This window comes from Aspergillus stella-maris (assembly GCF_047715825.1).
Source record: "Aspergillus stella-maris strain CBS 113639 unplaced genomic scaffold BDV14scaffold_8, whole genome shotgun sequence".
NCBI lineage: Eukaryota > Fungi > Ascomycota > Eurotiomycetes > Eurotiales > Aspergillaceae > Aspergillus > Aspergillus stella-maris.
The window spans coordinates 235745-248063 of record NW_027396802.1 but is presented as its reverse complement, the minus strand read 5'-3'; the positions used below and the strand labels follow the sequence as shown (position 1 = coordinate 248063).

The 12319-nt window shown below is 52.5% G+C and overlaps 6 protein-coding genes across 6 annotated transcripts; 2 read left to right on the top strand and 4 right to left on the bottom strand.

The window, feature by feature from the left end:
* Position 1: 1 nt before the first annotated feature.
* On the bottom strand, positions 2-1546 carry BDV14DRAFT_143748 (PRCC domain-containing protein). The gene has a single exon (XM_073766394.1). The coding sequence runs from the start codon at positions 1323-1325 to the stop codon at positions 99-101; it is 1227 nt and encodes a 408-aa protein (XP_073631511.1). The 5' UTR covers positions 1326-1546; the 3' UTR covers positions 2-98.
* Positions 1547-1818: 272 nt separating this feature from the next.
* On the top strand, positions 1819-2961 carry BDV14DRAFT_196848 (uncharacterized protein; the record flags this gene model as incomplete). Its single annotated transcript, XM_073772531.1, has 1 exon — positions 1819-2961. One exon carries the CDS (start codon positions 1819-1821, stop codon positions 2959-2961), a length of 1143 nt encoding a protein of 380 aa, XP_073631510.1.
* Positions 2962-3005: 44 nt separating this feature from the next.
* Positions 3006-4935, bottom strand: BDV14DRAFT_167285 (legume-like lectin family protein). The gene is made up of 6 exons (XM_073767653.1): positions 4480-4935; positions 4400-4423; positions 4263-4333; positions 4095-4176; positions 3776-4036; positions 3006-3723 (listed from the first exon to the last, which is right to left on the bottom strand). Exons 1-6 carry the CDS (start codon positions 4582-4584, stop codon positions 3286-3288), a joined length of 981 nt encoding a protein of 326 aa, XP_073631509.1. The 5' UTR covers positions 4585-4935; the 3' UTR covers positions 3006-3285.
* A 165-nt stretch (positions 4936-5100) lies between these two features.
* On the top strand, positions 5101-5822 carry tim13 (protein translocase subunit TIM13). Its single transcript, XM_073766391.1, has 2 exons — positions 5101-5370; positions 5456-5822. Exons 1-2 carry the CDS (start codon positions 5236-5238, stop codon positions 5684-5686), a joined length of 366 nt encoding a protein of 121 aa, XP_073631508.1. The 5' UTR covers positions 5101-5235; the 3' UTR covers positions 5687-5822.
* Positions 5823-6449: 627 nt separating this feature from the next.
* pkaC (cAMP-dependent protein kinase catalytic subunit pkaC) lies at positions 6450-8346 on the bottom strand. The gene is made up of 4 exons (XM_073766392.1): positions 7412-8346; positions 7102-7355; positions 6681-7055; positions 6450-6611 (listed from the first exon to the last, which is right to left on the bottom strand). The coding sequence occupies exons 1-4, from the start codon at positions 8213-8215 to the stop codon at positions 6584-6586; spliced, it is 1461 nt and encodes a 486-aa protein (XP_073631507.1). The 5' UTR covers positions 8216-8346; the 3' UTR covers positions 6450-6583.
* Positions 8347-8850: 504 nt separating this feature from the next.
* BDV14DRAFT_167281 (Sin1 family protein) lies at positions 8851-12176 on the bottom strand. The gene is made up of 2 exons (XM_073767652.1): positions 11839-12176; positions 8851-11768 (listed from the first exon to the last, which is right to left on the bottom strand). The coding sequence occupies exons 1-2, from the start codon at positions 11859-11861 to the stop codon at positions 9260-9262; spliced, it is 2532 nt and encodes an 843-aa protein (XP_073631506.1). The 5' UTR covers positions 11862-12176; the 3' UTR covers positions 8851-9259.
* Positions 12177-12319: the final 143 nt, after the last annotated feature.

The window sequence follows — 12319 nt, the reverse complement described above, 5'->3', positions numbered from 1 at the left end:
TTGTTAAGTTATTCATGTTCCGAGTAAGGTAGAATTCCAAGGCGCTAGCATATATGCAAGAGTGATAAAGTATAATGATAACTATCTATACAAACATTCTACCATCCATACCTCGCACCAGCTTCCTTCTTGTTTCGCTTCCCAGTCGCAAAGCTCTCCTCCAACGCTTCCTTCTGCGTACTCGCCGCACTGACCAACTGTTGCAGCGTGTGCTTTCCAGGCGCAATGGCGCGGACCGGGTTGTGCTGCGTCGCCGCCTGTTCCTGGTGCGCCATCTCCTGGTTGGCAATGTACTCCTTGTCTGTGTTGAAGTGCAAGATGCGCGAATTGGACGGGTCAGCATTTCGGCCGAACAGCTGGCGTCGTTGCGATTTGGAGAGTTTCAGGTCGTCTGCGATGTAATCGAGTGTTTGGGCTAAGGGAGGTGCCGGTTGCGTTGATGCCGCGGGAGCCGAGGCTTCTTCTGTTGCTGGACCTGCTGCGGGTGCGGTCTCGTTTGTATATACCAGGGGTTCGTATGTTGATGCATGTGCTGATACTGAGGCTTCTGGTGCCGTTGTCTCTTCCGACGAAAGGGAGAATAGGCTAACTTTCGGCTTCGGAGGAGGCGCCGCAGGCTGTACAGTGGTCACTGTTGCTTTCTCTTCCACTTTCTTTTCAGACTGCGGTAGCGGCGGCGGAATAATTGGCATAGTCCTCTTCTTCTTCTGCCCCGTCCTCGCGACAGACAATGGCTTGAACATCATCGGGTTCCCCTTCAAAACTACCTCCTCCGGCTTCTTCATCTCCACCTTCTCCTCACTTGCAGTCGCCCCATCATACTCCTGATTCCTCAAACTCCCAGCCTTCGGTATCGTCTCATCATCATCACCACCGCCACCAAGATTATCAAACGCCATGTCCCTCCTCATCTCCTCATCAGCCTGTCGATCAAAACCTGGCCCAGCACCCGTCCTCAAACTGAACACTTTCCTTGCAGCTCCACCACCAAGTCTCTTCTTCTCGCCTTCTTTCTCCGAAGTAACAGTAGCATTAGGTCGTTTCGGCGCGGGGAGGAAAGAGTTGAAGCCCGCGAATGCACCGCCGCCACCGCCTATTCTGGGTTTCTTGCGCGCGGGGCCATCTTCCCCTTCTTGCGAGGGCTCTGGTTTGATGTCGGGGAGGGCGACGCGGATTTTGCGCGGGTTGGACTTGTCGACGATTGTTTTTGATGTGGAAGTTGTTGAAGTTGTCGATGGTTTAGGAGCGGCTGCGGCGGGCGCCGGGGACTCGTTCTCGTGCTCTGAGTCTGAGGCTTCCGAGTCGGAGTATGCGACTAGGACCATTGTGTAGCTGTGTGTTGTGTGATGTTGCGAGGTGGGATGAAGCAATGAAGCTGCGGCGATGGTGAGTTGGAGGTTGAACTTGCGGCGGAGGAATGGCAGTTGGTACGAGGCGTTTTGCGGTGTAATTTTTGGGCTCTTATCTTATCTGATCATTAGCTGGGTGAAGGTGATGTCATAATGCTGGCCTTTCTTTTGGTCTTTTGGATCTTCTTCGAGGTATTCTGAGCATTATTGCACCGAGTTTCTCATTGACTGCTTTCTATAAGTTTTTTAAACAGTATCCGCTGTAAATTGCTGTGTTCTAAGTTGATCGTGTCGAGCTCTCTGATCGTACAAACTTACTAGCGCAGGCGGGCGCGGTAACAAAAATACAGCGGCTTGAAGCAACTGCGGCCTCGGTGGTTGCTTCCTCACTAGCTCCTCGCCTCAGAGTATGCCCTCATTACCTCCTCACTTCAACAACTCTCTTATTACTTGAGGCAGCTCACGCGATATGGACACAGAAGACAACCCGCCTCCATCTTCAATACCCAGTCAAGAACCTACAACAGAACCAACCTCAACACCCGAAGCAGACGACTACGCATCCCACTCCAGCAAAAACAGAGGGAAGTTCCGCTTCAAAGATAAGTCCAAATCAAGGTCTAAATCCTCGCGACACCATTCGCACCGATCTAGACATGATCGCGAATACGACCGCGACCGAGACCACGATCGCAAGCGCGAGGACAGACACAGACACCGACGCACCCGCGAAGAAGATGAAGACCGCCGCCGCCGCCATAAACATCGCACCCACAGACCCCGCACCCCATCGCCGGGCACAGTCCCCTCCTACCCTGGCGCACCATTGTCACCGAACACAGCCTTTCGCGAATCCCTCTTTGACGCGCTAGGCGACGACGAGGGAGCCGCATTCTGGGAGTCTGTGTATGGGCAGAGCGTCCACTCTTTCGCTGCGCCGCCGGGGTATAATGGTCATGGACAGACTGGGGGAGAGCAAGATGGAAGAGGCGAACTTGAACAAATGGATGAAGAAGAATACGCTGCCTATGTGCGTGGTGAGATGTGGAAGCGTACGAGGGAGGGGATGCTCGAGGAGCAGGAAAGGATAAGGGCTGAGAAGAGGGCTAAAGTCAATGCTGAGAAGGCTGCTGGAGGGCAAGATGAGAGGAGGAGGTTTGAGAGGGCGATGGAGGATAGTTTGCGGAGAGGACGAGAGAGGAAGAGAATGAAGGAGGTTTGGAAGGGTGTTTGGAGCGAGTATATCCGGTCTTGGGAAGAGATGGAGAAAGTACGGAACGCAAGTACGGGCGAGAACGAGGGCGGAGGTGAAATTGAAGGGAAGAAAGTGCGCAATCTACTCTTTTGGCCCGTTGAGTCAGGGAAGAGGAGGGATGTCTCGAGGGAGAATGTGGAGGAGTTTATGCGGCGCGCTCCTCCTCCGTCATCAGGTGCTGCCGACGCTGCCCTCGAGGATCTACTCCTCTCTACACTAAAGACCGAGCGAGTCCGATGGCACCCCGACAAGATCCAGCACCGATATGGCGCGCTGGGTATCGACGAGTCAGTCCTGCGCAGCGTCACGGAAGTCTTCCAGATTATTGATCACATGTGGAACGAGCAGAAGAGGTGATAGCAGCCGTAAGCTGCATTTGCTTACTACAATTGCATTGGCATGGCATGACATGGCTTTGGCGTTTACAAAGATACCCCTGTTTACATAGCGTTTGTTTGCATAAACCTTGTTTCATGACTTGAAGAAAGAACAGTAGATCCCATGATACGCGTACATAACGGCTATGCAAAGTAGGAAGAAAGAGGAAGGGAGAAAACCGGGTAAGGCGTATATAGAACAGCAGATTGAATGTTTTTGCTGCTTCTGCATTTTATTGACTTCCACACCAATCGACAATATCACCACCTACAGCATCTCATCGCTTCAACCAACAATCACCCCTTAGAACCGCGAGTATCTCGTCCTAGACCGGTACGCAGTCCACCCAGCATACCCACCAACAACAGCCGCAATGAAGAAGAACACCTTGAACAAGAACCAAGACCAGCTACCCTGGTTCTTCTTGCCCTTGTTTCTGTTAGGACGGTCTGCGCTGCGTGGTGGTCCACTGCCGCCGGTGCCCTTCGACCCACCGACGTTGTACAAGTTCTGGGCCTTGACGGAGATGATGTCGTGGTTGTCGGAGAGTTCGCCGGTCTCAGCGGAGAAACCGAGGTATGCGACGGAGGGGATGGCGATGTTTGTTTCTGGGGCTGTGAGTGTGAAGCAGTTTGTCCAGGTCCCCTCGGACTTGTATTGGAGGTCCAGGGTGAGAGATTTGTCTTGGAAGTAGGTGAGGCGGGCTTTTGTGGGGACGGAGGTTGTGCGGAGGCCGCGGGCCTAGGTACAGTCAGTTCTGTCATGCATAAGAAGTAGGTATTTGTGGACGTACGGAACATCCAGCGAGTTCATTGGCCTTGCCGTCGTGCGCCTGGTCGTAGGAGGTCTGGCCGTCGCCCATCATGGCCATGACGTAGGGGAAGGACGTGCCGGGGCGGTTGTTCTTGTATGTGTCGAAGAAGATACCCAGGCCCTCGAAGTTATCCGTTGAGCCAAAGACTGGCCCCTGAGTGGCGCGCTGCTTGGTGAGCCACATGGCGAAGCCATCACCGTGGAGGTTTCCCTCTCCTTGAATGGAGAACTCGAATTCGATCTGAAGCAAGCCGTCAGTCGATGAGGTCGCCCAGAAATACCCAATCTATTCCGCTCACCTCCCAGTTCGTCGCGGTCAAAGGAACACGAGAGAAGATCCATCCCTGCTGCGATGGCCGGTCTGCCGTGAGACGGATGTACCTGTTGTTTCAAAGTTTCCCACATTAGCTTAAGCTTTGACCAACGTGGTCCAGACTGCGAACGCGGAGGGGCATGTGTGTACGTACTTGTCCGCGCGAATAACCGTATCACCACCAAAATCGAACCAGCGGCTTTGGAAGTCTGAATCCAAGTATGGCTGTGCGGTGTTAGTGTCAGAGGGCAGGCTGTTTGCGGGGCGGAGAGAGGAGGGAGGTCAACGCACAGCAGAGAGACTGTGAGTCCGGAGCTATACAGCAATTAGCAAATCGATCCACTGCATATAGTCAAGAAGGTGCAGCAAACCGGAATACTCTTCACATTCTCATCCCCATCATAGGCATTGACCGCCGGCAAGGCCGCAAGACCAGCAAGAGCCGACAAGAGCGTCGAAACCCGCGGGAGCAACATTGTTCTCGTAAACAAAAGGATCGTGGACGTAAGACGAAATAAAAATCAAAATCGAGAGGAACGATAGACTATAGGCGCAAAACCTCAATGTCACCGGGACATTCAACTGCTGGCCCTAGAACTGTAATCTGTATACCTCCACCTGGCACCAGGGATCAACAGCGGAGTAGCGGACGGTAGGAGAACGGAGTAGGTTCGTCGACAAGGTGAGAAGCAAGCAAGCACGTCAAGCAAAGGAAGGAATACCGCGTCGGTAGTGAGAAAGGGAAATAGGTAGCCTCTTGAGGGCGCTTGCAAGTGTGCAAGGTCAGTAATTTTGGAGGAAGACAGTGTAGAGTAGTAGTGGACAGATCAGAGACACTGCCACTCACAGGCCACAGGCAAGCTTCACACTACAGTAGACATCATTCCGGCCTGAGGAGTTAGGTGTCAACTTCTCTTCAATTGGTAGTCGGTTGTGGCGCAGGCTAATTAGCTGCCAGTGCCGATGAGGCTGAGTGGAAGCTCGCCGCGGACACTAGCCACACTTTTTTGGATCCCGGCTTTGCTCAGATCCTGTCGACATCATCGTCTAACAACAGCTCTTCCTCACCTGGATTACACGACTTCGTTACTTCCCCCTCTCTACACGACATATATAACTTAGACACAATGGCTCTCTTCGGCTCCTCCTCTTCCTCCGCCGCCCCCGCCACCTCAGACCCCGAGCAAGCTCAGATCAAAGCCGAGGTGCTTAAGCAACTTCAGACACAGGCCGCCATCGCCAATGCAAAGGCCCTGATCGGAGTACGTGCCCGTCAACAACCCATCCAATTAGACTCCCACTCCATCCATTTCTTCGGATACTAACCACATCTTGTTCGACGATTAGAAAGTAAATGAGCACTGCTTCAACGCGTGCATCCCGCAACCCGGCTCCTCAATGTCCAGCGGCGAATCGGCCTGCCTCTCGCAATGCATGGAGAAGTACATTTCCTTCTGGAACGTCTCGAGCAAGGCCTACCTCAGCCGATTGTCGAAGGAGAAGGCTTCCGCGCAGGGCCTCGATATGGTTTCTGCTAATGCGTTGGCTACGGGGGGTATGTCTGAGTCGGATCTTTAAGGGATTATTTGGATTTGGATCTATAATTGAAGTTGATGGAGGGGGAGATTTGTACGATATGATTGGAATGTGTGGCATGGATGGGATGTACTAGACATTGGAGATGATGTGGATTGGATCATCGCATCAATGGAATGAAATATGGATATGGTGTTGTATAGAAGAACTAGCCTGTACCAGGCCAATTGTTATCTGATTTACCAGATGAATACTTTTCAAGTGGAAGAAACTGAGAAGTATTTACACAGATTATACAGAACCTCCTCACTCACTCAATAACAATGAAGTGACAAGAAACCAAAATAGCTCCGTGCTATCTGCAGAATATCCAAGAATTGTTGAAAATTGGAGCTCGTCTGCCCACTGCAGCACAGCGGCGTAGGTAGCCAGGGTCCGGTGACCCCCACCCGTCCTTGGCCTCCTCCAAAACTAGCGCGACACCAGAGACCTAGACACACTCGACACAGAAAGAAATCAACAAGGTAAATAGCCACAATATCCACCGAACCGAATGTGCAAACCGGGCGAGCACTTGCCAACCCATCGAGGTTGAAGAAGCTCACATGAACAGAACAGAGCAGGAGAGGAACGAATAACCTCAAACAGCAACACAGCACGCTTTTCCGCATAACCAATGCCAGGGCGAAACCTAGTATGATTCAATTCAATCGAAGACGCTAATTTTCATTCGACCAGCGATTATCAAGACTGAGAAGCAGGAGAAGAATCTCAATGACTCCACATCACTCAAATCATTACGCCATATCGCGTTGAGCATGAGCACCACATCTTCACATTCCACACGCACACACGCATGCACGCCCTCCATATATGTCAGAAGCTTGAGTTCTAATAGAGCCGTCTAGCGTGAAATCATTGAGTCATGAGTCGTAGGATCTAGAAGTCGGGGAACAGGTGGCCGTGGCTGTATTCCTGTTAGCAGCTGCTTCCTTAACACAAAAAAAAAAAAAAAAAAAAAAAAAAAAAAACTAACCTGTCCTCCCCGGCCTGGCCATAAGGTTCTGTCTCTTCCTGGTAGTTCTCGTACTGGCTTGCATCACCCTGTCCTCCTCGGATCGGGGGAACATAAGGCGCATCAATCTCCTTCCTGAGCAGTCGATCCCAGGTAACCTCTGAGAACCATGGATGGTTCTTGATGTCCTCAGAGCCGGCATGCAAGTTACCCAACCGCTTGGTGAGATCCGAGGTGATGAGGCGTGAGAGTAAATCGACAGCGTCGGGGTGGAGGTACGGCGGGAATTTCACCCTACCCTGGAGAATCTTCTGATAGATGTTGACGGGCGACCCTTGGTCCCAGAAGGGTGTGAAACCGCACAGCATTTCGAAAATCAGGATACCGAGAGACCACCTGAACAATTAGCATAGCTCAATTGAGTATTTCGAAAATGACCTACCAGTCAACAGATTTGTTGTAACCCTTGGAAGCCACAACTTCCGGGGCGAGGTAATCGGGCGTTCCGCAGAGAGTCCAGGTAATGTCAGGCACCTCCTTCGCGAAACCGAAATCCGTAATCTTGAGATGGCCATGACGATCGAGCAGCAAGTTTTCGGGTTTGAGATCACGGTAGATGATGTTCAAGGAATGGAGGTATTCCAGCGCCAGAGTCACCTCGGCGGCATAAAACTTCGCGACGGGATTAGGGAATCGCTGGGACATCATTAGCTTACCCCTCCTACCCTTCTTCAAGAATGAAGAAAGTTTACCTGAGACTTTCTCAACAAGCTGAACAGCTCTCCACCCTCCACAAAGTCCATAACCATATACAGGTTCCTCGCATCCTGCCAAGTCCCCCACAGTGTGACCAGGAAAGGATGTCTAACGCGATTCAACATCCGTCGCTCGTCATTCGTGTGCTCAATCTGCTTCATCTTGACGACTTGCGCCTTCTTCAACACCTTAATTGCATAGTAACGGTGGTTGTGCTTCGACTGCACAAGGTGGACACGCCCAAAGCTACCTGTGCCAAGCGTGCGCTGAATCGCAAAATCCTCGAGAGTGTACTTCCCCTTGGTGGTGCGCTCTGTAGTCTGCTTGACCTGCGGGGTATTGTTCTGCGATGGGTTTATAATGTTGTGTATACTGGCGGCATTGCTGTTGTGACCATGGCCGTGGGCGGAATTGGAGTGTGCGGAAGTAGTGGAAGCCTGCTGCTGCTGCTGGGGTGCGGGGGATTGCATGGAGGCGGGTTGCCCGTCGGCGGGTTTACTGGCGTTGGAGTGGTTGGAGGAGTGTTTGGCGTGGGAGGCCGATTTACCCGAGTTCGCCGAATTGTTGGAGTGGTGGCTGCTATGGTGGAAGAAGTTGTGGTGGTGGTTGTTGTTGTGAGACGACTGGGACTGAGACTGAGACTGGGACTGGGACTGGGAGCCAGTATTAGCAGTATCTTCGGCAGCGATTGGTGACGTCGCCGTGTGGCCAGTGGTGGAACCTCCAGCCTGGAGCTCCTTGGAGAGGTCCTGCGAATCCTTCGTTCGCCGTTTCTTGAGAAGACCCCCGAGAGTAGGCATCGGGGATGGAAGGCCCTGTCTAGTTCGAGAAGATCCGGATTAATGTGAGACAGTGAGACGTTGGCCCAGGGTGGAAGGCTGCAGGCGCTAGGCTGGGCTTCGTCTCGTCTTGTCGTTGGAGCTACGTACGGGGGCGATGAGGCTTCGTATTGGACGATTGGACGTTGTTTCAGATACGAAGAATAGCCCCCGGAGTAGTAGCAGTACGACTATAAGTAAATATAATATAACGATGAGGAGGGCAGCGGGAGAGGGAGAAATCTCTAAAGGGAAAGCTGAGACAAGACAAGGCGAACACGGGGGCGAAGAAAGAAGCAGCAGAGCAAAGGGAGCACTGGACTGGGAGCAGAGAGGGAGCGGGGTTGATGCTGCAACTGCAAACTGCAACTCAGACTCAGACTTCCCTTCACTGCGTCAACATGAATCTTTGATCCACCACTGCCCAAGCCTATCTCTCCTCTTTGTTCTTCTTTCACTACGCTGTTTCTACTGATCTTACCCTTGGCCAGCAGGATCATACAAAGAGTAAATCTCGCTTCTAAGCTGATGCTCACACCGACCGACTTACTGCCCTCAAGCTCAACGCCTACAAGGGTCCGCAGTTCGCTAATTAAGCTAACTAGGTCGCGCCCCCCCCAGTGAGATCACCACTAGTTCGCGATGACTTCATAGCGCTCCCGAACCACCCCATACTGTGCACTACCTACTCCGTACCTAGGTTCTTAACCACATGGCACTGCGAAGCTTTAATGTATAAAGTTTGCAAATGTCAGACCTGCGTCGTGAAGACTGGATTCGATTCGAGACTGGATACTCGAGGCTGTGGTACCGTGCTCTGCCGCAACGCCAAACAAAACAAAACAAAGCCCGACTGAGTCAAGAAAACTCTCTTAAGAGGAGCCCCCGGCCTTCATGCATCCACCCTGGAAATTCAACAATCACTGCCCACTAACCTGCTAAGAGCTACCTAACCAATGGCACCCAAAAATACCCATAAAGAGAGAGAGATATAATAATAGAACACCTCAGCTATGTAACGTCACGTCAAGTTCGATAATGCGCCATATTCTTCTTGATCTCGTCCACTATTTCCACCGCTTCGAGCGCATTGCGCGCCTCAAAGTCGTACCGCTTCTGCTCTGTCGCGTCGTTGCCTCGCAGCACCACCACGCGGAAGTTCTTTGGGTGTCGACGACTTACTTTACATCCCACCACGTCGTTGAAGCTGATCGACCGTGTCTTGGTGTCAGACCCATTTTTACCCGTGTCTGCAGGCATGACGTGCATGTAGTCATTGTCGAATGTCAGGACCCGATGTAGGGACGTCGTGAACCCCATAGATTGCTTGCGCAGCACGAAGTAGCGTCGGTAGTAGCCGCCGATGAGATCCTGCTTCTGTGTAAGGGGGTGCAGCATGCGCTGTCCGCTCTTCTTGCCTTTCTTGCTTGGTACTGCGGGGTTCTCGATCATGAGTGGTGCGTTTGGAGAAGAGCTCACAGGTGATCCTGTTAATGCCTGCGGGCCGAAGCGTCGCCGGACGAGGTCCAGTTCTGTAATGTTGCCCAGTGCTTCCACGGTGCGGTCCAGTGGTGCGATTGTACTTGAGCCCATGACCTTGAGCAGGTAGTTTCCTTTGTCCAAACCCCATCGCTTACAGACTGAATCCAGGATTTCTGCTATGTAGCTGTCTGTTGAAGTGTTGAGGGTCGTCACTTGGGTAGAGGCTTCTAGGTTGATATAGCGGATCTTCAGCGTCTTCGAAAGACCAAGACGAGGTGTAGCATGAGAGACAGGCACCGCTGGACGATCAGCCGGCGTAAGGGTATTATCATTGAGCGCAGAAGAGAATGGCTGTCCAAGAATCGGGTTCGAACGCGGCGCTTTGTTCTGCGGAATCGGCTGGGTCGCCGGCACAGGCAGGGCTGCAGGCAATGGCTCTCCCGCGTCTTCAGCCGCAGCGGAGGCATTCTCTGTTGGGTATAGCCGTTCGTTGTCCTCAAATTCCGAATCAGAAGCCTCCACCAGAGCAAACTCATCATACTGTTTCCCTCTGGACCGAGCGCGCATCCCTCCTCCTCGGCTGTTGTTGTTGGACGTAAAATCCGTCATGTCCGATGTTCGACCCAATGCTGGGAAATCATATTCGACCTCGCCATCTTCAACCATTCGAAGCGCCCATCTGTTAACATTGAGTTTATTTCGCTCAATGGCAGGTTCTCGCTCCTCTTCAGCGTATCTCCAAAGTGCCAACCCGATAGCCTCCACAACAGTAACCGGGGCTGGTTGATCCCCTAATTTGGACTCTCGAGCCAGTGGTAAGTCAAGAGGATCTTCAGGGTCTGAGGAGAACGGCAAGTATAACCGAATGTTCAATGCATCCGTAAGACCCTTGCCCGAAAGTACAGCAAATTTCTCAACCGGATTCGTTGGCGCCTTGGCACGGGCATTTAGGGCTGTAGAAAGCAGGCTGACAGGCTGTATTGTACTAATTGGCCGAGGCGGTGGTAAATCCTGCATTTCAGGTGCTGGAGTTTTCGGCTTCCGAGGAGAGGAGGCCTGAGAGCTAGGTCCTTGGGGCAGTTTGTGCATCAAAGCGATTGGCGATGAAGAGGTCAACCCAGTCATACCCATGCCTCCAAGAATCGATGCAGACCCAGCTGTGGCGTCAAATTCTGACGATAGAGCACTTTCCACTGACGCAGCATCAGAGTCTTCAGCTTGTTCATCCAACTGCTCGAGTCCGTCACTGCTCTTTCCAAAGTCGGCTGGCCCAATGACTTGATCTTGACCGGAGAAATGAATCTGGCGTCTTCTATAGCCCATGGCCGTCGCTGAATCAATTTCATGGTCCGAGGACATATCACTGCTCGTGGTTGTCGTCGTCGTATCCCGTCGCGGACGACCATTAGCCACCGGCGGCGTTCCCAGAGACCCAGTGCGATAGTGGCTGTTCAATGACGGCTGCGAAGGATGCGTAACCATTACCTGCGGTCTTTCTTGTCGATCAGTTGCTCTGATAGGCGACGACCCTGCTCTCGTCCGAACAGGTACTTTCTGGAACTTAATCTCTTCGCTAACTCTTTGCGGAGGTGGAGCTTCAGCATCGTCGTCGCTCTCGTCGCTCAGATCACTGCTGTCTTCTTCCTCGATATCTCTAGCCTTCTGCTGCTCCCTTTGCTGCCGTCGATTCAGTCGCTTTTCGCTGCGCGGGTTTCGGCGAACGATGCCATCTGTAGTAGACCTCCCCGTTACCATACCCCCTTCATCGTCCTCTCCGTCGTCGCCGAAACCGAACCCTCGAGAATCATTCAGATCCCTAGTACTCAGATTATAGTACTCGGACGAAACTGCTGTTGTCGTAGGAATCGGAGGAGAATATGTTCGCTTAATGCTCGCCGCAAGTTGCGTGGGGTGGTTCGCCGAGGCAGTCGGCCATCCCGCGGCGCGAAATCCGGGGGTGTTGAGGACGGAGTGGTTCACGTTGATAAGTCTGTCGCCGATACCGTCCTTGATCGTAGAGAGGTAAGAAGTGCGCAGCTGCCATATCGTAAAGCTGTAATCTGTCAGCATCTTCCTATGTAAGGCTTGCCAGTGTAAGCCTCGAGGGGGTGGTTCAGCCTTACTCTTCGTTATGAAGGAGAGACATTTTCCATTCACTGTGAAGGAGTGACAAGTGAGATAGTCAGGACCATGCACCGGGCGATCCCGGTCTATTCTAAGAATGAGGTCTGGGTGAAAGTACCACAGATGTCCTGTGTTCTCATTTCGCGGAGTGAGATTGGGTTTGTCGATGCGCTGGGCGTGCCGCGTGCGGAGCGGAGCGAGCAAAGGGAAGGGAACTCGGACAGGGCCAGCCTGACCGATGCAGAATGAAAGGAAGGAATGATACTTCGGTAAAGAGGACTGCTAGTCCCTATGGCGCACCAGGGAAGCGTAGCTGCTGGTTGTGCGCACTGTGTTGGTAAGGGGAATGAACCAAGGAGGGGGGAGAAGGGCCGTTGGCGCATTGACTCCGCCTCCAAATCTCCGTCCCCCAGAAATGAGCCAAGCCATCGCACCGCGTCTCAACCGCCACTGCACCAGATCGACACTGTCTCAACGGTA